Source organism: Temnothorax longispinosus, chromosome 10, assembly GCF_030848805.1.
Source record: "Temnothorax longispinosus isolate EJ_2023e chromosome 10, Tlon_JGU_v1, whole genome shotgun sequence".
NCBI classification, from domain to species: Eukaryota; Metazoa; Arthropoda; class Insecta; order Hymenoptera; family Formicidae; genus Temnothorax; species Temnothorax longispinosus.
This window is the reverse complement of record NC_092367.1, coordinates 2,976,334-3,002,711: the sequence shown is the minus strand read 5'-3', so window position 1 is coordinate 3,002,711 and position 26,378 is coordinate 2,976,334. Positions and strand designations below refer to the sequence as shown.

The 26,378-nt window shown below is 40.8% G+C and overlaps 1 protein-coding gene across 2 annotated transcripts in view; it reads right to left on the bottom strand.

The window, feature by feature from the left end:
* LOC139820619 (uncharacterized) overlaps positions 1-26,378 on the bottom strand; it is a 124,403-nt gene that overhangs the window by 18,298 nt on the left and 79,727 nt on the right. For both annotated transcript variants that reach the window (XM_071791018.1, XM_071791017.1), the window contains exon 4: positions 11,590-11,646. In XM_071791018.1, coding sequence (XP_071647119.1) covers positions 11,590-11,646 — 57 coding nt within the window. The remainder of the gene's footprint in view (positions 1-11,589; positions 11,647-26,378) is intronic.

Sequence of the window (26,378 nt, the reverse complement as noted above, 5' to 3'; positions counted from 1 at the left end):
CACTTGTACTTAAGAAGAAATAGATAATAAAAGTAAGAATTAATGTTATACAATATTTCAAAAACTTAAAAGAATTCGATAAAGTTTAACGAATAAAATTGCACCACAATTTTGATGGCAAGTAAAAACGAATGATTAGCAATCTCGCATAGAAATAGCGGTGCGACGTGGGCAAGAAATCGTTTTGCCTTCATTGTGCTCGCCGTAAATTTCCGATAAGGAAATGAAACTATGCATATAAAAGAGAGTTACCGGGGAGGGAAAGTTCCGCGACGATACTACGACACCATTTCGCACTGGCACCCTTTGCCGCTCGACTGGCAGTGATGTATGGTGCGGTAGACCTGGATGCTGACCACTCCCAGCCTCTTACGAGCAACTTTCCCGCGTATTGGGCGAAATTTGATTTCTAGATCTCGTTTCTGAAGGCAAAGAGCCGGACAATAGAATTTTAAATCGCTGAAGATTGGGGTGACATATTACTAGGCGCGCCGGAAATTGCAATTTTCTTTCCAGAATGTGATTACAGTGTTTTATGCTACTTCACTTTCAATCTAATATTAATATAATTTTATTTCAGTTTAAGCGTTACACGATGATCGTGAAATCATCGTCAATCGTTAGAACAGCTAGAACCTTCGTCAGTTTCTCGAGAGGAAAAAAGAGCGAGAAGGCAACGTCGAGATTATTTGAATATCCCATACTTAAGATTCGTCGTGCGTAGTCTGGGGCAGTGATTGTCGACTCGACAGTCCGGTCACGTGGCCGGCACGTCATACACGTCAAACCAACCCCCTGTGGAAACCGCCCTATTGCGCCTAAGGCCGCCCCGCCGCGGCCGATCGGCACAAGCGGGGAGGCCTGCGAGGCACTTTACATTCTATTTTCACGCTGTACTGACCCCGATGTATGCGACTTCCTTAACATATTCGCCAGATATTGCCTTTTGGCACGTGCTACCTACCGAATCGATATTCATCTTCCGTGAGAATGAAAATTTATCGACGTTCTTAAAGTGCCGGCGATCGCCAACGCTCCCCAGACAGTAAATTTACGTCGTACTGGACGCATTATATTTTCACATCAAATTATGTACACGAAAAAATTACCTCAGCGACGTTAAGAAACAACTTTGTCTAATGTTTGATATGTAGGTATATATATGTATATATTTATAGATATAGATATATGCATATATAATAATTATACATGTATGTTTACAGCGTCAACACCTGTAAATTCATCAAAATTAAGTATACAAATTTCACACAACCCCTGCCTAAATATAAACTGCGGTAAGCGAGTGACGGACGACGAGCAACTTTCAACGCGCGATCACTTACCACCTGACGTGCTATATAAGCGGAATAGCTGGCTATTTTGTGCGTGTCACTGCCCCCGCGGTGTTTTCACGGGACGGCGAGCACCCCCGGATTTTTCCAGGGGTTCTCCGCTAGAGGCAGGCGGCCGTCCAGTCACAAGGGGAGACCATCTAACCGAGTTAAATAACGCTACATTAACGCCCCGTGCGATACAAGGTTTGTCCGAGTGTGAAATACCCCCATGGCTTATCAAGCTCCCGCAGAAGTTTCTCTTTAATAATCTCATGCCGATCGTTGCTCGCGTCGACGTGATTGCTCACACTCTGCGTCTTTTCTAAAAACAATGTCGCTGAACGGAAATAGTGTCGTTTTTCAGAATCACTCCCCAGTTGATCGAGCTTGCAACTCTTCGTGAGATGAAAGCGGATATGAAATTTTGATAGACACAAATAGCGTTAATAATAATACACAAGGATTCAATCTCTTTTAACCCTTAGGAATATAATTGCAGATCGCGAGAGCGATAGTACTACTTGTGGAGAACGTTTTATCATCATTGAATTAAGATTACATTTCTTGAAAAATCTATTTCAATCTGTTACACTCTGTTACTGAAGAATACCAAGTGTATCACGTGTAATTAGGCCCGTTGTTAAAACAGTTCCGCTCCGAAACGTTAGGAATAAAAATTAGAACGGAAAAAATTGCATCCTTCGTGAGATTAATACATCGCAAATCCATTAATGTTAACCTACATTCAGGTTTCCATTACATTCGCGAGTAAATCCGCTTCTTGAGATAAATTGGCATATTAGAGGTACGTCGATATAGTTATAAAAACAATAAAGTTTCCTTAACTGAGAGAATATGTATACGTCTTTTCCCACGCGGATCCTCCTTCCCATCCTGAATATTTATAACAACCTCTCTTTTTACTGATTTTCTTTTTACTCATCGCTTCTTTGTTAGCGAAACTTGCTTGGCCGAGCGATTAAATTAATTATGAGTTTTGGCACTGCCTCTACGACGATCAGAATTAGGCAGCCGTAATGAATTTAATTATTCCGGCGTCTCGCCACTTCGACGACGACGACGACCGCAAACTCCGACTGCTCTGGAGATGATCGTTTCGGTAAGGATATAACGGTGACGTTTACCTGCGCGCATCGTCTTCTGTTCTTTTGTTTCACAATTACCGGTGTCTAGACGCGACCACTGCTCCTCTACGAAAATGACAATTACACGGCAATAGAATCGTCTCATTGACCGTTTCTCTTGGTTAAACGGCCAACGTTGCAGTCGTTGGACCGCCATAGCGTTTTTGCCGTAGCCTCATTTTTCCGTAATGCGCGTGTGACAAAGTTAAGGGATTCGTTTCCGATTCTACAGAGGTTATTTCCTTGTAAATTGATCTTATCGCGTCAAATTCAGCAAGATCGATTAATTATACGAACGTCAAAGTCTTGCGACATTGCAAATATTATGTCAATTTAGATTTTTATTTCTGACCATGAATTATAATTATTTTAAATATCAAATTTATACTCTTTTTACTATTATAATTGTAAATATATTTAAAACGCGAACAGGACGATTGCGGATTAATAATAGCGCAAAGATCGTTGAAGATTCAAAAATCGCTCGATAATATCCGGGGAGAAAATCGCACCCATCTTTTAACGGTTACACGGCAATACCTGTGTCGACGTTAACGCACTCGCGTTATATTCTTATACCGAGATGACGATCGTGAGGTTCTGCGTAGAAGAGCGCACACAGAGGTGCGCCTTTTTCTCCCTTTTCCGGAGCCCCTCTGTACTTTACCACCCCCTTTCCTCCACGCACCGGCGAGGAGAGAACTTCTCTCTCTCTTTCTCTCTCTTTCCTCCCCGATTGTTACCGACTCTGTTCTCGCCCTTCGCCCTCCGTACCAACCTTTCACCGGGCACGACTCTGGCTTAATGGCTGACAGGGCTATCGGGTTTCTGCAGAAGCGTAAAAGATCTTCGAGGAAAGGCGCGGAAAGAGCGATAGGCGCTGCCTTCGTCACTCTTTCTCTCTCTCTTTCTCTTTCCCTTCTGCTCCCTTGTACGCACTCTTTCCTGTTTGCTGGTGCATACACCCTTACCGCGAGTAAACGAGACCTTACGAGCGACGAATCGTACATACCGTAAGTTGTAGACACTGGGTTCCCGTGTGTCAGCTGACTCATACAATTCCATGCTTAAGATAAACGCGCACGTCTCGTATTTCTCGCGCAATTTAATCCGTCCATCGTTGCGTTATCCTCGGGGGAGAAGGGAGAGGCTAACCTTCCTTACAATATCACTCCCGATATCATTCCTCCATTGATAGAAACTACTCTAAGATCCCATGTGAATACAAGATTACAGAAATATCCGGGAGTACGAAATAATTTACGTGCTAATTGCGGTGACCAACTTTTTCCATATGATTTTTTAGGTAATCTACTTTCAAGCATAATCTAATATTATCTGGTATAAATGACATTAATACACTTACTGCAAATGATTAAAGATTAGACAATTTATATTTTCATTCAAATAAGTGACGTACATGATGCTCAATACAATCTGAAGAAACTTACACATAGCGTGTTCTCCACAAGCACGCTAACATATATCGCATTACAAGAAAAAGGAAGACAAGTAAAAAAAGGGATCCCAGAAAGATCTTGCTACTCATCAGCCTGTTGCAGGCCCACCCCCGCGAATGTACGGTGTATATAAAAAACTACGAGGGTTGCACCCCTCGACAGCGAGTGTATACGTATCGACAATCTGTACAATCGCGTGCTGGTAGATAACGTGGCGCTAATTGATTATAATAAGTGGCGAGGAAGGAAAGGCGGAAGCAAAGGCTGGGGTTGAGAACCGTAGATTGTATCGAGGGGTTGAAACCACGTTTAAATGGTCATCCAGTAGTTAAATTGTTACTTCCGGTATTGTGCGGGGAGTCTCAATTCCATCGTATCTATCTCTGTGACCTATTATTATTTCGTAAATTTAATAAAAATAATCTTGGCGGAAGGTGGAAAAACGGTAGAGATTGTTTAATGAATATTTTAATATTACAAAATTGTAACACCTAATACTTATCTTGAATATGTAAACAAATAGATATTACGTTCAGATATAAGATAAATTTGTTTTTCTATTTAAAAAGCGCATAAATTCTTTAATTTCAAAAGATAGTGACACGCGATAATAATCATACTTATATTTTACAACAAAATTTGTATTTTTTAAGGAAAAATTTTATTCTAACATCTGAAAGTAATTTAGAGAGGCAAGTAGAAAGGCTAGAAAGGCAAACGGGAGACACCCGGCGCTGACAGCGGGGGCGTTCGATAATTTATCGTCTTCATTTGCCCGCGTCCATATTTATTGCATCGTTATGAACAATACGGCGCCTATTAAACGGAATACGCCTGATCTCACCGCACCGGACGTACAATCGAATTAATGCCCGGGCGGCTCGCGCGATCATGTCCAATAATAAGCTTAATAAATATTGATTGTTTAATTAATGTATAATCGACCGCGTGGGATACAGCCCGCGCGCGCTATCGGCAGTCAATTTGTCCGCCCACTGGCGCAGCACGAATTTATTAACGGTTTATTTTCTGCTGTCACGTGCGGCTTTCGACTGTCCCTGCCGCCACAATAGATACATCTTTTTAAAACGTACAAAATTCCCATATTATGCTTTCATCTAGGTCCGGTTTGGGTTTTTTAAAGGTTTAGCTTTTATTTTAAGAGTAATAACTCTATAAGTTATGAAAGTAGAAAGAATTAGCTTGCCGTTTAAAATACCGTATAGCCATTTTTTAACCATAGTATGCACTTTCACTTGTAAGTTGTAAATTACGTTCCTTTTAGAAATTACATTTCCAAAAAAAAAAAAAACTAGAAATAAACGATCCTTTCTCGCAATTCAGAATTTCATTGTGAGAAATAAAAGGAATGTATCTTTTTTATTTTCTATAGTAGAGAAGTATATTGTGAAAAAAAAAATACAACGACGGCTTCTGTTAAAAAACGACAGCCTTTTTTTTCGTAAAGATTGATGGTTTGCGAACAATTCTCAGTTTAACAGGTAGTTACATTTGTAGGCCATGTTGTAGGCTAACAATATCGTTTCAAGAGAAAGTGAAGCGATATACCTTAAAAAAGTGCAAGAACCGACCTCACACATTGTACACCGTACGAAATCAAACGTGCGTCATCGAGCGGACACTATCGACGATCCCGCGAGGAGAGAGATTAATCGCGGGAGAGAGATTAATCGTTAATGCAATAATTATACGTAATTATCGTAATTACGTTCACGAAGCAATTGCGCAACTTCACGAGAGGGGAGCAGTGCCGCGCTAGAAAAACGGCGAAAAACGCACCGTCCTCTGTGGGAACGGCCATCCCATTAATGGAATCACCAATTGCACAGTTATTGGTTAAATTGCTAATTGCTAGCCTCTTTCTTTGGTTCCCTTTCTAGCGCCGCGTGTAACGACAATTGCGCCGACACCCACCCGTCGATCAACGCCATTTTCATAAATAACGTCTCGTCTCGTCTCGTACAATTTCTCACGGCTTCTTCTTCGCGGCGCTCGTTTAATTTTCGGAGCGTGGGCGAGCGAATTAATTCCTTCGCGATCGAATCGAGTCCGGTCGTTCGTTCTCTAGGAGGGAACAAGAACAGAGGACGGAAGTCGTCCTCGAGTCGTGAGAAATGCGCATCGACTGGGGAAGAAAATATCTCGCCGAGCCCGTTCGCTTCGCGAAAGGGGAATCGCGAATCCGTTGCTTAGTTCCACGTCCGCGGGTGCGCTCATCTTCGGCCCACGATCCCTCATTCTTAGAAAGGATCGCTGTACTTGTTTTCACTTCCACTTACGCGATTAGACTTCTCACGACGTATACACTACACGTATCTCAACTGGCGCCTCGCACGAATGTGCCGCGTAGTTTTACGCAAGATACTTAAAAAATATTTTTGTGTAAAAAATATTCTTATGTATTATACCCTTGTGGATTTTGTTAAACGTATTAAAATTAATTGACATTGTGATTCATAACTCCAAGTATTAGATATAGACTTTGGAATAAAAAAATATCTAATGAATTTCGCGAAATGAGTTCAAATCACAGTAAAATCACTATTTGGCTATTGCGTGCATGTTTTTGTGAACGTATGTCGACGAACAATGTGAGCAAGTAAAAGGAAGTCAACACCGCAGTCAACATTTCAGCAGAATTAGCATACTCCGCTTGCGAGACATTCACCGGTGGATACCGACGATAAAACTCTGAAAATCCTCGAGAAATCCCATCGCGAAATTTGAATTTGCACTCCGTCTAGCTGCGATCGTGACGCATGAATCTCGAAAAGCTCGAAAGGAAGAGCTTCTCTATATTCAAAGGACCATCTCGTTTTACCCCTCCGATTCGAATAACAAAGTGAACTAGTTCGATCGAGATATATCTTAAAGATCGGCACAGCTTCTCAGCGTCAAGCACGATTTTCTTTAAACAGAGAAGTGCGAATTCTTATTAATAATTATCATTACTATTCATCAAACATAGTCTCATTTTTTTATTAACAACAACTAGAAATATAGTCGTAAGTTTAAGAATGAAATTTTTTATAAGATAATTTTATTTAGAAAAAATAGAGAATACAATAAAAATATAAATTAATAAGATTAATGAAAATTATCACTTTTTCATCAATTAATTCGTAATTGTTAACCTTGTAAAATATTAATGAGTTTTTAAAAGTAAAACTTACATAAAAACAAAATAAAAAAATGTTTTGAACAGCAAAAATCAGATTTTCGCAAGTTGATGCGTGACCGACGCGACGTGACGATGGAACATTCTTAGTCACAACGTGTGAAGAATAGGACTTCCTTTGGAAAAGCGGGAAAAGTGTTTTGACATTCAAAAGCGATTTTCCACGATCGCTTCGGCCCAAACGATTTGAATAACAAAGTCACCAAGAAGACGTACTATCGTCCGTGCTCGCATGAGTGGGCATTCTTCAAGCAAGTTTATCGCAAGAATCGTTTGCATGCCAAACGAAATCGATCCCTGTTCAGTCCTTCAGGATTTCCATCGACCTTCGGCGCGTGCTTTGATTCAAGACGCATAAAGGCAATTCTTCGAAACCGTTAAAGCTATATAGAGACGTTTCTCAGTTACTCACAGGATATGAAAAAAATTATTGTAATGTTGGATTATTTACAAAAAACAATTATTTTAATATTTAACGCGTATTAGTGATTATTATTTATGTATATATATATATTAATTTTCATAAAATTTATGATACAATCAAAAAAGAAACATTATAGCTTAAAAAAATATTTAGAATATATAAAATCAAACCTTTTGACCCTTCTTTTATTATTAAACGACACATTATTAGATGTTCATAAATAATAAACTGAATAAAATAAGTATTGTGACGATTTCCTCTTTTCTTTATTTCACTGATCAAAGCGTCATTAGCGATTTCTTTGACTTGTAGTTAATGGCAACTGACATCATTTCGTTATAAAAATAAAAAAACTCATACTAGCACATTAGAAAGTATGATGAGTAACGTGACCGCTCGAAAGATCTTGGAGAAGTCCGCGTTAAAAGAATCCCTGGTCTGGCCATATCGGTCGAACAGGTGTGCGGGTACGAAGCGGGAATAAACGATTAGAATCTCGATTAGCATCCGCGGATCATATTAATCGCGGCTGCATTACCAAGCGGTTGCATCCGCTCGAGTGTACGATTTCGTAATCGAACACGTATCAGCTTCGAGCACTACGTCTCGAATCGCTTGACAGCTTAATAAAGATAATTGCGTCTCTCGACTACATAGTAAAAGCGTAATACATGAATAATCTAACATCGACAACCGAGCATGCACACAGATAAGCGACAAACAATTTTTTAGATGAATATTGATGTATCTTTCATTTCTGTTAAGGAATAAAGAATTTTTAATAGCGTAAGACTTTTCTGTAATTAAAATATTATCATTATACAATTTATAATTTATAATTACAGTCAGAATCAAATTATCTCGAGCTAGATTTGAAGAATCATACTAAATCGTACTAAAATCGTGTCCCGAATCCGTGTGACTTATTTTACATTTTTCCGCGACACCTTTCCGAAGTTTGACTGACGTACGATTGTTCTCTTTTTTATGAGAACCATTGATTATCGAAGAAGTCGAATGTCGAATACGCGAAATGACACGAATAATATGCTGCGGAGTGCACCGCGACGTTTCGTCGGCAGTTATATCGTTCCTGACATGGTGATTCCGCAGGGAGGCGCAAAAAGGAAGACAAGGAGGAGCCGATGTGGTGGCCGCGGGGCGAACGGTCGCGAAATGCTCGGAAGACGCGGAGGCAGAGGAGAAAAATGGAGCGGGTGGCGGCGGCGGTGGTGATGGTGGCGCTAGGCGATCGGAAGTGTGTCAAATTACAGAGGTCCGCGATATTAATGACTCCTAATGACATGCCCCCCTCCTAACGGCAGCGATCGGTGCCTACCGACCGACACAAGGAGAGCACGGTTTCTCCCCACTAAGGCCGTTCCCGTCCGAGGGCCCGCTCGCGAACCACCAAGGGGTTGGGGCCTCCGCGCTGCGTCCGGCCGGTGGACGTCGAGCCGGTGGACCCGATTCACCGAATCGGCATTAAAAATGCAATTACTAATTGACGAAGGCTAATAGCAATAAGACAAACAACGGGCTAAATGCTATAAAGTAAAACACAGGTCGGCGACGGCATCCTTCACCCCCATCCCGTTCGCTCTCACCGACCCGGGTCCTATCGGATCTCTCGTCGTCGTCCCCTCGCTTCTATTTACCGATCGTTTCTTTTTTTTTCTTTCTTCGTCCGACTTGTCCGCTCCTTGTGATACTTCTACGAGAAGCACCGTTCGCGAAGGGGCGCGAGTCCTCCGTTTACGACCGGTTTGGCATTTCCGAGAGGCCGGTCCTAACCGCGGATTTTTTGTCAGCTAGCTCTACACCTTTGTTAGTTTCTGTCCATTCGCCCGTTTTATTTCACCTCGTGAGAATCGCAGTTTAGTGTTCCGTCGACGAGTACGAGCTTTGCCTCGAACCATGTTTATTTCTCTAATATGACAGTCGCGCACTTCGTTTCTCTCGTAGTTAAATAACACATTACTGATCGGAGACATATCAGCTCTTTTGTTGCTCGAACATTGACTGGTGACAAGTTCATTCATGTTTAAAAAACTTACAGTTTAAATTGTCGTGCAAAGTTATTAGAATTTAAAATTTAAAGTTTTTATTGTAGAGGATTTGTAATTGTATTTATCCTTCACTTTTTATCATGGTTAATTTATGTCTAATCTTTTGTATATTATCTACAAAATTTTGTATTTTAATATCGGATCTGAATATGAGAAATAACTGGCCACAGACGTTAGTTTCCGCATCAAATACCCAGTCAGCAATGTATTAATTAGTCTTAATGTACAATAGCATGTACAATATTGATGTTAAAAACAATACTAGGAATAAAATTTTTATCAACGTTATTTTTAAATATAATAGTAGATTGATATTGTTATAGCAATTAGCAGTAAAGAAGAATTGCATGGCCACCATGTATTGATAATAACAAGGAGACTCGGAGGATTACGTTATTACGCACAGCAAATGAGTTTCTTAGTTTTGCAGATGCAGCCGTTTGGCGGCATTCGTTACGTTCTGTCATCTCCCTCATTATCGCGCTTTCTGCGAACAACGATACACGCTATATGTCAGATCTCGTGACGCGTGGCACCCTTCGAGCATGCCCCGTCGTTCTCGAAACGCACGTTCATGGAACTAACAATTCTCCTTATTAGGTTTATTATACAAAAGTTTGTTTTGCCAAACACGCAAGAATCTAAACGACCGGTCATTTTTGCGAATTACAACAGTGCATTTGTCGCATTATAATTGCAATCCTTTTATGCTCACATGAAATATGAGCTTTGCGACAAAATATATAATTTAAATTTTTTTTTAATTCGCTATAAATAATAAGTAGTCATGCATAAATTTTCGGTGCTGAAAGATACAAACAATTAAATTACAGAATATATAATACGTCCTATTGGTTCCCTCTAATTTCTATTTACTGACAATAGTCACGCAGCTCTAACCAAAACTTTCACACGACATAATAATATAACGTTAGAAACTTGCACGCGCTCGATATCTTTCCTTTTGTTATATTTAGTGGGTGTTGCGTGAGACAAAAGTTACCATTTGCAATTTTAGCATTTCAAATTCGTCTAAATCGTTCCGCTTCGTAAGTACCGTAAAAGAATCCTGAAAAGAACTGAATTTTTCTGAAAATCGTCGATGATTCAGTCGGACAAACGAGGGTTTTTAGACATGTTTTATTGATCGTTTCAGTGATCATGACGAGAAATCTCGTAGTGAATACACACGGAGAATTCCCCTTAAAAGTTACGCACCACGAAAGAATTCCTCGAGGCAATAAGTAATATGATAAACTGTTGCACAACCGGGTATGCGGTGCTTGCCACACGTAATCCAATGAGAGAAGTTCTTTTTCAAAAACAAATTTTCCTCATTGGACCATCGGCTACATTCCGACATCCGACTCCGACCTACGACTTATTGTAGAGCCAACTTAATTGGTTTTGTGACATATTTTACGTAGAGAAAAATTAGCCGACGTCTCCGGACCGTCTGAAGGACTGCAGAAGCAGAAACTCGAGATGCGCCAACAATATGCGCCTTATTATGATAAGATCCGTTTCGCCTTTTTGTTTGAAGATACGACTCTTTTATATTCAATTTTTGTACATATAAATGTTATTAACGTATTACAATCGAATAATATTTTTGTGTAACTTCAAGGGCCTATTTCCACGTATGTATATATCTAAAAGTTTTGGGTTTTATTGTACGAATTAAAATTATATGAACAAATCTAAAATCAAGATCTCATAAAATTAAAATTCGATTAAGATTGACAGCTCAAATGACATTGTTGCGCATGATAGTATTTCAGATAAAAAAAACTGGTGGTGCGGGTTCATTATCATAACGCGGCATTTTTTTTCGCTCGCATTATTCCGTCGCTGTATTATTTCTGCACGAAATTTATGTCCGTCGAAGATTAAGCGGCGTCGTTCGTTAATCGTATCGAGAAGATACGACAGCAAGCGATGAAACTCTGCAAACTCACCTTGTATGGATTCCGGCGAGGCTGGCTCCTTATCGATTCGGCCAAGCGCGTCGCTACCTGAAACAAAAAGCGCAATCGGGTCCTCGTTAGTGACGCCATACTATAAGCCGATCGGGAAAATCATTCGTTTCCCATAAGAGATACCGAACATGCGCGATACCAAGTATACTTCTTGCGTCGATCAAGAGAATCGGCAAACATTATAGTTTTATCTTAATTACATTAAGGTTATTTATATTCTATACTCCTTTGCGAATAACGGCGCACATCAGTGAAGAAATAACAATGACGAAGACGTTGATTTATACCTTTGCAAGCTATCTTCATTTATTTTATTACAATTATAACGTATAAGACAATATAAAAGAATATAGCGAGAAATATATAAATAAGACGATAATTGGATAATATATATATTTCAGCAAAATAATATATTTTTCTTCGTTTATGTTATCATTTTAATAAAATTAATAAGATTAAATTTCAAATCGAGTCAGTGCCTAAATTACGTAAATGTGAAATTTATTCTTGCTAACTGCTAAACATTGTCTCTCAATGTTCCTTAATGTCCGACGATATGTCACGCACAGTTCTACTCGACGGAAACCCACATCTGTCCTGATTAAAACCGGGGGCTCAAGAGCTGGACGGTTGAGATAGCATCGGAGTACGTCGCATTTATCAATCAGACTGCGGGCCGAATTATGCTAAAACGCGAACGATCATCGTGACGCATGGCGGGGAGTCGTGCTCCCGTACGCCAATCGCAATTTCCCGAAAATAGGACGGCGCGCCGTTATCCCGCCGCAAATGCGATCGATCGATATTCAAATAATCTATTTGACGGACCCTTCTCCGTCGAGAGGACGAGAAAGGGAAGATGGTGGTAATTCAGCGCGAGGATGACCACCGTACGTCACACGGCGAAAGGGACGAGTTCGTGGGGGTCCGGCAGACCCCAGGGGCGACCACCTACTACCCCCTGGGGGGTCGCAACTCACCCCTGAAACGACTGTATTCAGATAATCCCACCTTTCCTTTTCTCCGTCTTATTTGCCCGGAACGACGACATTTCAATACATGCTCTCGCCGAATAACCCGCCACAAATATGGGCGGATATATACGCGTCCACTACGTGGGAAATACTAGCGGGAGTAACGACTACACGGATAGCACGTAGCCACGTAGATATTACGTAAAAGTAAAAGGGATGGGAAGGATTTCGCAGTCTGGACTTTCGCATTTGGATCGTCGTACATATTGGAAGCTCAGTGACACGTATAATAAATCTAGTATTAATCGATATAATATGTATTTAGTTTTTCCTTCATCCTTTACGATGCACGCATAATGACGATTAGAAAGTATTTCCTTCGCTTCATTTTAAATTATGTTTATACATATATTCCATCTATGCTCGATCGGCGAGCTATGTATTATTTAAGATATCCAGGTCGATACAAAGCTAAACAATGCGAATTCCTTAAAGAGACTGTTTTCATTATCGAGCGAAGGACTAGTCTTAGAAACTAGAACGCGTTTACATTAAATATAAAGAGTGGCCTTATAAGCCGGAGCTCGAGCATCTTCTTCTCTCGTGCACACGTGTAATAATGCTCGAGGCAATATTTCTTATAGTTTTGTAGAAAAAAAAGAATCGTGAGGGAAGATGCGATGCATAATTCATCAGTAGCGGGATCGATCGACTGTTTGACCGATATTGAAGAACATCAAAAACAAGATTCTCTTTCTTGGAGCGCATTTAATCCTATAGTCCTATATCAATCGTAATTGCACACATTAATTTCCATCGTAAACTTGGTTAGCGTATAAAAATGTAGAAAGATGTAAATTTTTCAAACAGATTTTAATATTTATCAAGTTTTTTCCGCGTTCGGGGTAACTCTTTTATACAGCAGCCTTGCAAAATTCTCGTTTAATGGCAGACATCAGCGAGCGCGACGATTTATCAAAATGAAATACCGGCTGTCGAAAGGACACCCACCCATTCCTTTAAATAGGAATGAACGCGGATAAATACGATGCACCTTCGTCGTTCGACGACTCTCCGGAGGGCCGTAAAGAAGTTACGGTTTTGCACATGCACTTTTTTGCCCCGTTGCACATATCACGCGAACGACTATGACCCTACTGCCGCTTTCTCTTTTCTTCCCTGTCTCGCCTACGAAGCCGTGAGATGAAAATTACGCGCAGTGCCATGTTTATGTATTAATCAGCGACAATTTTCCACTATGATTGTCAGTCTCAAGCAAAACCTTCAAGGAATATTGAGAATCCAATGGTAGCTGATAAATTCTTGCTTCAATGTAACACTCTTTCTCACACTACTTTTTCGGCACCAGAAATATGTATAACAAAGAGCGCGAAGCATTATTCTAATATTCTAGTTAATATACTAAAACCTAATTCTAGTTAATACTAATACCTAACACTAATATGTCACCTTTCGCATAATTATTAAGTTTTTAGTCACTTTGTATTGCATCCGTACATGTCCTCAGAAAATTCACTCCAGAATGCGAACAAAATACGTCTGTCTCTCTTCCTATCAGATTCTTCAGAGCAGTCAATTCCGTTCCACGCAACCAGCATCGCCAGCCGAGATTTTCGCGGCTGGACATCACTTCTGAAGTACGTTACGACGTAGTCGGCCCTCACTTTTTCACTTATTAATTCGACACGTCCGCGCCAGCCGGAATCGCGTGTTTGCGGCTACCGTCCCGACTATACTCCCTGCACCTCCCGGTATTCATAAAGGGCAGCCTTATATATATACCTTGCCGTATATGAAGCGCGTCGCTTTTCGTGAGCGCACGCCCATCAGCGCAGCCCCATTTATCGCTACGTATATATACACGTGACACCTGTGCCGATAACTTGAATACCGCGGACAGGTGCCCACTCGTCAGGCGCTCGACGTATGACCGCGAAGACGGAAGCGTGTCGAGACCGCTATTATCTCGCGATTACGATCTCGTTTCGCCAAAGGCCGGTTATCGATTGGATGGATCGACCTCTTCCTTTTCCCTTAGCGCGATCAGTTAGACCGCGCGTGGATGTTAATGTATAATGAGCGATGATTCATGAAGTACAAGGATAAGCGCCAAGTTCCCCTATTAATAAAAATCTAAGCATACCTATTAAATCGAGATTTGGAAAAGTTGTATAATATGTACCTCGATTGAAAATAATTTCGAAACCTTCAGATCATTTCGATTCGACTTCATAGAAGTTGAATAATCCGTCGATATAAAATGCCGAAGTATCTCTTCGGTTAATCGATTAATTCATAAAACTCGATCAATCCTGCGCGTTCTCCTAGGTATATTCTCGTGCCGTAGACGGAAACGAGATTTTAATATTTAAGCTCGATAGCACGATACAATAAGTATAATAAGCATAGAAGCGACCGCCAGCAGGCAGTTGCAAGAGACGGTTGCAATATTAATGCTGACATTTCGGTGCTTTGCGGTAGTTTAACCGCACTCCGGCCCCTCGCTTTAATGGATGCGGCTTTCCGACAGGGACGCTGTGCACGACTACGCCAATCTCATCACGTATGGCCATAATATTGTAACCGATCTATCGATCTTTAAAATAAAACCAACCAGAATATAAGTCTGTTTCAATTAAGCAACTGTGTATGTTTAATTAATAAATTATTTACTCATATTTTACAGTTCTTATTGTTAGTATGACTTTATCAAAGTATTTAGTACGTCAGCGTTCCATGCAATGCTTATCTAAAGTAATCGAAATTTTTTCGAACATTTCACAACAAATATGGCATTTGTACATAATCTGTACGTAATATCCAAATATAAAGTAAGACTCGTATTAACTTATGAGTTATTCCTTATGTATCACACAGTAAACATACATATCAAAATAGTAATGCATCTCAATCGAAATTTTCTATAATGATTCATAATATAATGTAGTTCGTATATGATCTGTAACACTAGCAGATCCTGATGTCGATAATGAGGATGTTTCGGCAAAATTAATTGGTTTGATATATTTCTTTGTATCATGCTTAGCTTTTACTTCAGGATCAATGACAAGAACGATACTTCTAATCCCATTTTTACTTAAACAATTTTTTGTGTTTTTTCTTAGATTTTTTAAGACAAATCCAGCAAAACTGATTTTTTTATTTGGAAGGAAGGTGTTTTAACACCAAAACATCCCTTTAGGATCCACCAGTGATCTGTAATGTCCATATGAAATAAGAACAATTTATATCACCGTAAAATGAAAGTCATGTGTGTCTGTCTCGCAGCGTGTCGTGCATTCGAGTACGTAATATCATTAAAAATTCATTGAACGAAATGTATCTCTAAGTTCTACGTTTAATCGGTTCGAATTCATCCGGTAAATTCGATCGTGTAATACTCTTCAGTGTATTCTCGTGGCGCGTTGTTACATCGTGAAAAGCGCAGAAAAAGCGGCGAAGGATCGCAAGCAATTACCTTCGTGGCGAACAGAGTGCGACGTTGTTAGTGACTCGATTTTTTTTTCGCGACGCCCTTACGACGCGATCCGCCTGTGTTGCGATACTTGATTTTTCCATTTTTTTTTCTCCTCGGTTCGCTGGCTCCTGGCCCGCCTTCACTCCGCCACGCGAACCATCATGAATACGAGATGCGGCACCTGGATACATCTAGTTTTCGCGTGGCGGCGATCCAGCCCTCTCATCAATTTTTGAGAACCCGCGCTCGGACGATATGTATGCACCGCCACCCCGACGCCGATAACCGATATGGAAACCACGTTCCGGTCGACCGACCAAACACCACGATGCCCGTATACCCGGCCACCACGGAAAATCATACGCCGTCCTGCAGCGCGCGTGAATAGTGATGAGAAATCGCGGCGAAACACTCGCACCAGAAGCTGATTGGGCGACCATATGGTCCCGGGGCGCTTCTGATCTCAGAATTTTCAGTTCAGCATCGTTATTGGAGAAGAAGGTCGGACAACGAGTATTCTTAACACGGAAGTACGCATTGGTACGGAAATGCACTCTGATTGGAAAATATCGATTTTTTTAAGATCGAATCTCGCGGAGACTGAAGTATTTGCAATGTTCGGAAGGAAGGAGAAAGATCTCTGAAATGCCTATCGCTCGAAAAGGCCTCGCGCAGCAGTTCGCAAAAACGAAATTACATAACTATCAACTTCCATAATACCCGACACACACACATATATACACACACATCGAAAAGACCACGAGAACAGGTTTTACGCGCGTTCCGGAAAAATCCGCGGGTTAGGTGGGACTTTAAATTCGAAACTTTCCGGGCGGAAGAGAAAAGAAACCGGCTGAGAAACGTCGCGGAAAAAGGGGTAAGAGACAGAGAGAGAGAGAGAGAAGGAGAGAGGGGGGGGCAAAGGGGAAGGAAGTTCGTGTACGCGAGCCGAGACTTTTTCCAATTACAAACGGCGCCATTCGTGAGCTGGTCGACGGCGATTATTTTTGAAACAAGAATATTCCTCTCCGCCCCGGGACATAATGAGGAAGCGAGAGGCACAGTCGGAGGGCGCGATAATGGCGGCCGTTATGAAGAAATCAACCCACCCCGGCACACAGCCACCCCCGTCGCACCCCGCCGACGAGCCACGCTGGTAACCCACTTGATCTTCCGTTTCCATGGCGACCGCCTTGTCCAACGAACCCCCGCCGACTGAGACCGGCGCGGCGGGGGTGGCGATGGTGGTGGTTGCGAACCTTCTCTCTTATTATGAGAGTTGCTCCACCCGGGCGGAAGGGTTGGAACATCGCTCTTTCTCTCTCTCTTTCCCTTTTACGTCTCCCTCTTCGACTGGACGCTTTCAGAACGCACATTTAATGATATCTCGGTAAGTCGAAAGCAGGAGGCTGTTAAAAACGAACATAGTTATGCGAGACATTTAAGTACTAATGTCTTATAATACGCGGTCGTAATACCTTAGAAGAATTTTCAAATGCAAAAAGTTGTAATACGAAGAGTTCAAATTCATATAGTTCAAAATTCAAAGAGAATCAAAGAGTATTATCACAGTGATTCTTTTCTGATAATATATAAAAATTTCCTAAATTTTCGCTATTGTACACAGTAAGTGTGCATATTGATATAAAATCCACTTTGATATTTGACACAAAAATAAAAATTTGTCTTTCCTAATTAAATTAAATGTATACTAAATGTAAGAGCATTGTAAAGTAACTACGGTGCTTACACATATGTTTACTGCACGCATTACTTTATGTACAATATAATAACTCAATATAATGTAATAATCATGTGAGTAAGCAATAAATAAATATCGTTAACACACCGGCAAATTACGATACAACCGGACCGTAAGAAAACGTGAACGCATTGGTCAATCACGCTTCCGCGAAGCGGACAACAGCACTTTCTTCTCCCCCTTTTTTCTTATTCCTCATCTGCCGTAACGCAGTCGAGCATTACCCACGAGCGTTTTGTGCATAACAACGATAATCTTCTGGCATAAAGTAACCGATTACTCTTTTCTCCGGGAATTTGCGTCAATAATCCGTGAGATCCGTCGTCTAATATTGGTGCGTTCTTGAATTCCATGAAACACCGAGCGCACAATGCGGGCATTGCGTGCCGAGTGCACTTCTCCATTTCTTAGGACTAAATTAACGCAATATCTGTAATTATATAATCAAATTACGTAATTACAAGCGTATTGTTATTAATTATGTAATCATACGACACGATATTACGTAATACACGCTGCCATTATGTAATATATACATGCTATTACGTAATATAAATTTGTGCTTAAGATATAGCCACAGCAGATGTATGCCCGATCAATCATCGATCTATACCATAATCGTTCTTGAATTTAATCCCGCGGAGAAACTGATAGATTCCGAAATAATTGCCGTTCATCGGATTGTTAGTAACATGAAAAAGAGGGGGAGAGGTGGGGTTGGCAGGGGGGCCAATAGGGCGGTATAGTCGCGCCCTCGACAGATGATGGACGGTGGTGCGTAACAGCTACGGGGTGTTGCGAGTAAACGAGACGCGAGAGGAAAAAGAGGAGGATGATTTCGCGCGGGAGAGAAATGATTTGAAATTGATGAGTCTATCGCGACTTAGAAGGGTTGGGGTGTCGCGTGCCGCACCTCGAATGCATAAAGGATTCCCGACCCCTTTTTGTTGCGCTTCATCCCCCGAGCTATTTCTCCAAGCGTGTCGTCTTCACGATCTCATGTCCCGACGTCATGCACTTACGAATCGAAAAAAATAGTACCGATTAATAACAGACCAAATAATATAGATAATTAAATTTCTGGCTTAATTCAGAATTTAAAGATTAATATCCCGCTGACCACAATGCTGTTAAATTAAGCATTACATAGGTTTAAGTCACTTCCATTGGCGCTGATAAAATTTTTCACGGAAAATTCTGGCGGCAATCGATTCGTACGGCGTACTACTTCACATGTATTACCGTCTTCTCGTTCGAATTACCGTGATAGTGCACAGACATGTCCACGCCGCGCCCGTTTCTTTGCACGTACGCTGGAGAACGAGGAGCCATTAACAGGGACGCATATACCAACATGTCGCTCGTGGGGGTGGTTTTCCATGGATTCGAGGGGGGGAAGCACGGACTGTATCCGCGCCAGAAGAAGGGGGAAGAAAAGTGCTTCACGCGGCGAAGTAATGGAGCCGACTTATTCCTCACAGAAACTCCTTGGCTGGGAGCAATCGAGGTGTTCAACGGCGAGGACGGCGAGATATTCGAGGCATCGAGGACGCGGTGGTGAGAATCGTTCGAACGAAGGATCGATACCGAGGTTGATTCATTTACGAAATAGAAAATTTTGCTTAATCGACGTTGTCGACTTCGCATACCTGCATGTCGTTTGAATATTTTTCATAATGTTATTTTCAAAGATTCTAATATTACAGTTGCCAGACGTCTATAATTCTGATTATAGTACATTAATGGGTATATTTGAATAATTGGAAACGAGTATGTTTGTCTTTAATGATATGATAAAAACGCTAAGTCGCCTGAGATTATATACTACGTGGCTAATCCTCATCATGCAGACTCAAGGAAATTCGCCGCGTCACGGTATTCTGATAGCAGCTGTAAATCGCTGTGGAATTGTGACAGATTGTGATTAACGAGCTTTAAATTAGATCTCGTGGCATATGATAGTACGCTAATATTGCCCGATGCCGCATGCATTAAGATGTTTTGTCTCTATTCTGCCTTCTTCAGGAAGCGTGTTCACATTTATCTCATTCAAAAATTTTACTTTCTAATCAGATCAAAATGACAACACGAACACTTGTACTCAAGTCAGGTAACATTAGCACGATCGATATACTTTGCGATTCTGGAAATTAACAGCGTTTGTTAAATTGTGCAGTTAAATGCGAAGAGTTGATACGACATTGTGATGAATTCTGAAACGAATCAAAGCGCGAGACAAACGAAGCGATAAAACGACGTTTCCGTCATCTCCGTCATCTTTATCATCGTCGTTGCCGCGTGCCAACGTCATCATTAAAATTATTATCGCCATCAAGTATTCCGCATTTTATCGGGATCCGCTGTACGGCGGTACTATGCATATCGCGGGCTCATCAAACCGATCCGTTCGGCTGATCGATTTTAATTAATAGCCGCTCGTACCGATTAAGCAGGGCTGTCTGCGCGAATGAAATATTCATCAAATGCAAAGGCGCGCGGGGCGCGCGTGTATGAACCATTAAAAAATAATAGCAACAGAAATTCGCCTTAATTGGCGCAATAGCCGAGCCGCGCCGGCACGGCGCGAGGGATAACCCCCGTATAGTCCTGACAATTAAGCGCGACATGCGGGAGATCCTGTGTGCGTATACAAGCCTCTCTCGCGCACGCCGCTGCTCATAATTACGCGGTAATTAGAGAGGTTTGTCGGCAATTAACATCTTGAATATCGTCGCGTCGCCGCGCGGTATCGGCCAGTATCGCCGTTCTCCTTTGATCCGTCAGATACCAGCTCTGGCGCCGGTTCTCGAGGATAAAGAATTTTAACCCTTTGTCTCCTTTCGTGTATGAAAGTTTATTCGCACTTATTTTAACAACATAGTAAAAAATAATGAATTTTGAAAATAAAATAACTAATTCAGCTTTCGTTGATCGTCCTTAGTTGATTGTCATTATATAGAATTCAGTACTTACATACATTGAATGTCGTTGCGAGTAATTTTTGTTTATTCTCTACTCTGACTTGTATTAGAATAAGTGGATTAATATTCGGTCATTTATTTTAAAATAGTTTACACTCGCAAAAAAGAAAAGCGATAAATTTCGCATAATTTTCAATCCAATTACGTATAAATGTGACAAATAGATAATTAGATATCTCGCACGAGAGACAGAGAGCCTTTCGTACGTCATTGATTTTCAAAACTAGCGCCCATAACTCGCTCGAGCACTTCTATCTCTCACATGAGGCACGTAGGCACCGAGATATCTCGAAGTTTCCGATCCAGAAAAGCCTTGTGTCTCGGCCGTTAATTGTTCCATCGACCGGAAATCCACGCGCGCGGAAGCTCGCCATCCCGCCTCGTCTCGCGCGCAGGCAACAAAAGAAATCGAATATCCCGCCGTCGTTTCTCTCACCCGTCTTTCCTCCCCTCTACCCGCGTTTCATCTATTCCTCGCCGCCACCATCCCCCATTCCCGGACTGGGGATATAATTTCCCGGGGCAAGAAGTTTCTAATGACAGAAAATCTAATATATATCGCTTCGAGCCGGAGGTTCCGCCGGCGCTCTGCGAGGCAGCTTTTCTTGTAATTAAGTTATAACTAAGGGCGAACGTGGGCGTAGCACGATGGAGATGGTTCCTTCGGGGAGAGGGGAGGGTCGGGAACGCGGAGCAGGGTAGGTTGGGATAGCAGCGGAGAAGTGTTCGCTCTCCTCGCAAGAGTGGAAAACAATAAGAGAGCCTGCGCTCTAATCCGCACCATATACATTATAACCGCCGAGAGTGTTCCTGGCACCGGCCGGTAGTTGGTACGTATAAGGTCTTAGCAACTTCGAAAAAACGGAATTCCGTGAGACGCATATTAAAAAATTATAATTCAGGAAAAGCCGCGCGCGTGACTTTTTATCGCAACGAATCGTGGTAAAAGTAACCTTAGACGTAGCGCAATTTGCAACACCGGCGTGAAGCGAGAGACGGGTGCGTTCCGTAGAAAAGAGAACGAAGAAACGATGGTCATCGTTAAATTCGCGTGTGTACCCGCGGCAGACGTATCCCGCACATCTACGTGTGTCGATATCGCGCTTTTCCCAGGCTACGGTTAACGATCATCGAGGTGGTCGCACACACGACGCGGTGTGGTACCCGTGATATATATGTAACGAGGTGTACGTAACGTGCGACATGCCTGTCCTTTGCCACGGCGCGGGCGCGGCGATGGGAAACGGGAGGGAGGATCAGTCATTAGGTAATGGGGACTGATTTTTCCGCCGGGACTTTTATTTAGACATCGTGTGCGGCAATTTTCTTGCCGCGTTCGCGCCGATTAGACGGTTCATTCGCCGCCACCCGTGAACGGCGATTCAACTGAGATAACTTGTTAAACTGCTGTCCGTCAAGATCAGCGGCGATTACGACAATGCCGTTTTGTTACATATTAAGTATTTATTTGCAAATTATGTACGTATTATAAGTTGAGACTTACGACAAGAGTACTTAATATTGAAAGATGACCGTTAGAGCTGCATGTTCACAAAATTTCTAACGCGTTTTATAGGTATTTTAAATTATATAGATTATTTGTATACAGTAAGAAAATATTATTGTAAAATTCTCTAACATGTTTGCACGTAGTATTCTTCTAAAAAATTATTATCGCATTAATTTTCGCCGTGCGATAACAGCTCTCGATAATGTCGACGACATATCGCCGAGAAGGAAGGGCTAGCGCTAGGGTTTTACGAGAGTGAAAGAATAAGAAGAGGGATAGAGCCGCGAATGGAATTGGCCGATAATTATCGTAGCGTGCAAATATCGATAATAATAACCCGATGTGAAAGAGGAAAACGGGTGGAGAGCGAAGGTAAGACGGTGGGCCGGGCATCGCGCCTGGAAAGGAACAACTCAATTGTGCGAAATCGAGTTAGGTACCAGCGCGCCGGCGGGGATGTAATTAATTAATTCGAGAACGCCATTTTGCTACTGACGGCCGAACGGAGAAATATTATTTTCAGGGTGCGGGGCACCGGGGTAGAAGAGAAGGCAGGAAATTAAGCGGCTTCAGTTCCCTCTTAATCTGTAACCTTCGCAGAGAGAAAACTGTTCATTCGCTATTCCGTTCTTTTCGCAACGATATTAATTAATATTAAATTCTGTGCATATTCCCCAATCTGCAAAACTACGTCAACGTAGTATTAAATTGACTATACGTATGGCAACAAGTTGTTAACAAAACTTGTTTACCATCTTAGATACAGTGCGTCAAGTTTATTCGCGATGTACCACTAGCTTTATAACTAATTACCTATCCAAGGCATACAGAGAATATAGTCTTTCGTTAACGAGGAGTTCAACTCATAACGCTTAATTAAGGTGCTGTACAAAGTATAAGAACGAGAGAAGCGCGAAAGGAGAGGATGGGGGCAATCGGGGCCCCTGATCGTGACTGGCCCAGGAGCAAGAACGCGGTCAGATCCCTTGATAACAATCTGATAAACCGCTCTCCCAAGATCGCGAAGAGGCTACATGCACCGTACTTAAAGGAAAAGAGACGAACTTCGCATGTTGTTACGAATATATTCCGTGGCCAAATTAACTTCAACCTTATTAAAATTACTTTTACATAATCAAGATTTTTTATAGATAAATTTAAAAATATAAAATGCCATATAAATGCATGACGTTACGTATGCAAAATATAAATAAAATTTATTAATACTAGAATTTTATTAATATTAGAAATTTATTAATATTAGAAGAATTTAAAATATAAGTTACGTGAAAGGTAAGAAAACAATAAGCCGAAATAAATAGAAAAGAATATCTCAAGCAAATAATTTTTCTTAATTATACTATCCATCCATACTATCCATATATTTATAACTTTTTATTCAATGAAGAACAGAACGTAGACGCAAATCTGCACGCTTGCTGCATAAAATTTCTTACATTTTCTCAAACTACAAAACGCGCAATCCGATTTCCGCTTTATAATCTTCTTTCGTGTGAGAATCGATATAGACGCATGAAATATCCGCCGATAATGCAAAGCGTGACTGACATTCGGCTTATCGCGGTATAATCCTATCAAACTATACTTTTAAACCCCCACCCTGGAATCACCACAAGTGCTTCCCCCCGTCTCTTCATTAACGTTTCATTAAAATTTATGAATTTTACGTTCGCATCCGGAGACAATTCATTTATCTCAAATCTTAGCGGGGTCGAATGCCAATTCAATTCACTGATAAAAGATAAAGTCTTTGTTTATTCTTCATCTTTCGCGCTAAACTTAAAATTAAATCTATATACGTACTCAAGTACATAATAATATAGAATGACAAGATGAGGAATATTCGTAAAAAGAACTATCGCATGGGACAATCATCGATTGTTGAGAGGCGAGAGTGACGAGAATTCGAGTAATTCAAGTGCATCCAAAGCGAATAGGGTGACCGGAGTTTTGACGAAAACGTAGAGGGGACCGTACGTTTAAAATAGCGTGGTCATACCCCCACGAGCTAAAAGCAACCCCAATCGCCACACGCCGCTCTAATCACAGAAAGAGGGTTGGTTTTACATTTTAAATCCTGCCGGCTTAACTATTGACCATGACGCGATGATCATACTGCAGAATTAATTATTTATTATCTCAGTTTAAACTATCAAATTGATATCTGTCACGTATAGTTTTTAGCTGGATTGCATGCATGTCAATACCTACCATCAAAAAGAACATTATTGCAAACATATTAGAATGTATACTACGTATATCAAGTGACAAAATTTTATAGAGTCGTGGAACCAATGAGGACGCGACTTGCATAATATATGCTGGGGAGACTGATGTTGCATGGTAAGATGGAAAAGCAAAGAGATGGTTGGGCGAATAGTTAGGCGGCCAGATGAACGCCATAAATGTGGGCATCGGGGTTGAATCGTAGAAATTTTTTATAGATACATTAGAATTTCGTGTGAAAAGGCATGGTGGCAATTTAAAACGACGCATGCGGGAGACAATTTTTGTCGTTAAAATTCGTCGAAACCGGCAAGACAGTTTGAATTATGCTGGTAGGATTGCTCAAGATGAGCAACGTCAAATAAATTGATAAATAAAAAACCAATAAAATTTTATACAAAGTTCAAATTTGAAAGATAATTATATAAAATGTCATAAAATAAAAAGTTTACATAAATTTATATAAACTCGAGATAATTTAGATACTCAAAAAATGCTGGATTTAAATTAAAATTTTAATTAAATTATATTTTAATTAAATTTTATTTTAATTAGACATAAAAACGCATACATAAATTACGTATCCCATAAAGTAATCAGAATCATTTTTCTACACAATTTCATTTAAATGTTTGTATTACTAAAATATATTCGTACTTATATTCATACTTATCCTCTGGAAGATTTTCCAGCTCTTTCCTTTGCTGCGCATATTCTTCCAGAATCCAAAAATGTAAAACCACAGGAAATACCATCAGAAAGCCTTTGAAGTTTCCCTTTTTAGAATTAGCAACAACACTTTCTTGCTCGTCACTTATTTGTTAACAGCACTTTCTTTGCCTGTCTCTCCCCCGCGTACAAGTAATACCGAGAATTATTCAGTTTAACTTGAAGAAATATAAGATCGCTCAATTAACGCCTCTATTTGATTTTCACGTTAAAAAAAAACTAAAAATACAACATTGCGGATAATTTTAACACCTTGTTCAACACATCAAGTTTAAATTGTTTCCACGAAAAAATCACGAAGAATTGTTTCAAGATTTGTTAATTCTACATATTATCTTAGAATCGTCGTGTACCTCAGTTAATTCTTGTTATAAGAGCAGGAGCAGATAACTGTTTACTTCGTTTTATTTTATTTTTATTTTTTTTCAATAAGGATGCTCCAAGTTAACTTGCCGGACGCAACGTTACTACTGGTGAGCCAAGGCTGTCCATTCGCAATGGTCAGCACTGCCTCTCTTCCCCCATCTGGAGTCCTCTCAGGAAGTACACCCCCGCAAACCCTCAATAGCACGAGAGAGAGAGAGAGAGAGAGAGAGAGAAAACTGGAAGAAGAGAGAGAAAGAGAGATATAGATCCCCTACGTGCTTCCCGAACACCCGCCTTCCTATCGCACGGCCAAGGGTACATACATTATCCACCCCTGATCCCCGATCTCGCTCAACCAACGTTTCGATAGGTACCGCACTGAATTATAGAAACGTCTCTCCTATCTTTCTTCTTTGACGGTGCGTATCGACAGACGCGAGCTTTTAATTTCGCCAACTAGTAATTTACAAAGTTATTTCGGAAATACTTCTCTGAACCCATAATTATAGATGAATAATTTACACGCGTATTTCTCAATCGTACTAATTTTTTAATTATTTATTACAATTAATATTTTACATACAAATCATAATTAGTTTTATTTTCCCTCTTTTTTCTCTTCTTCTTCTCTCTCTCTCTCTCTCTCTCTCTCTCTCTTTCTTTTTCTTTCTCTCTAATTTTCACTTATTAATTCATATAA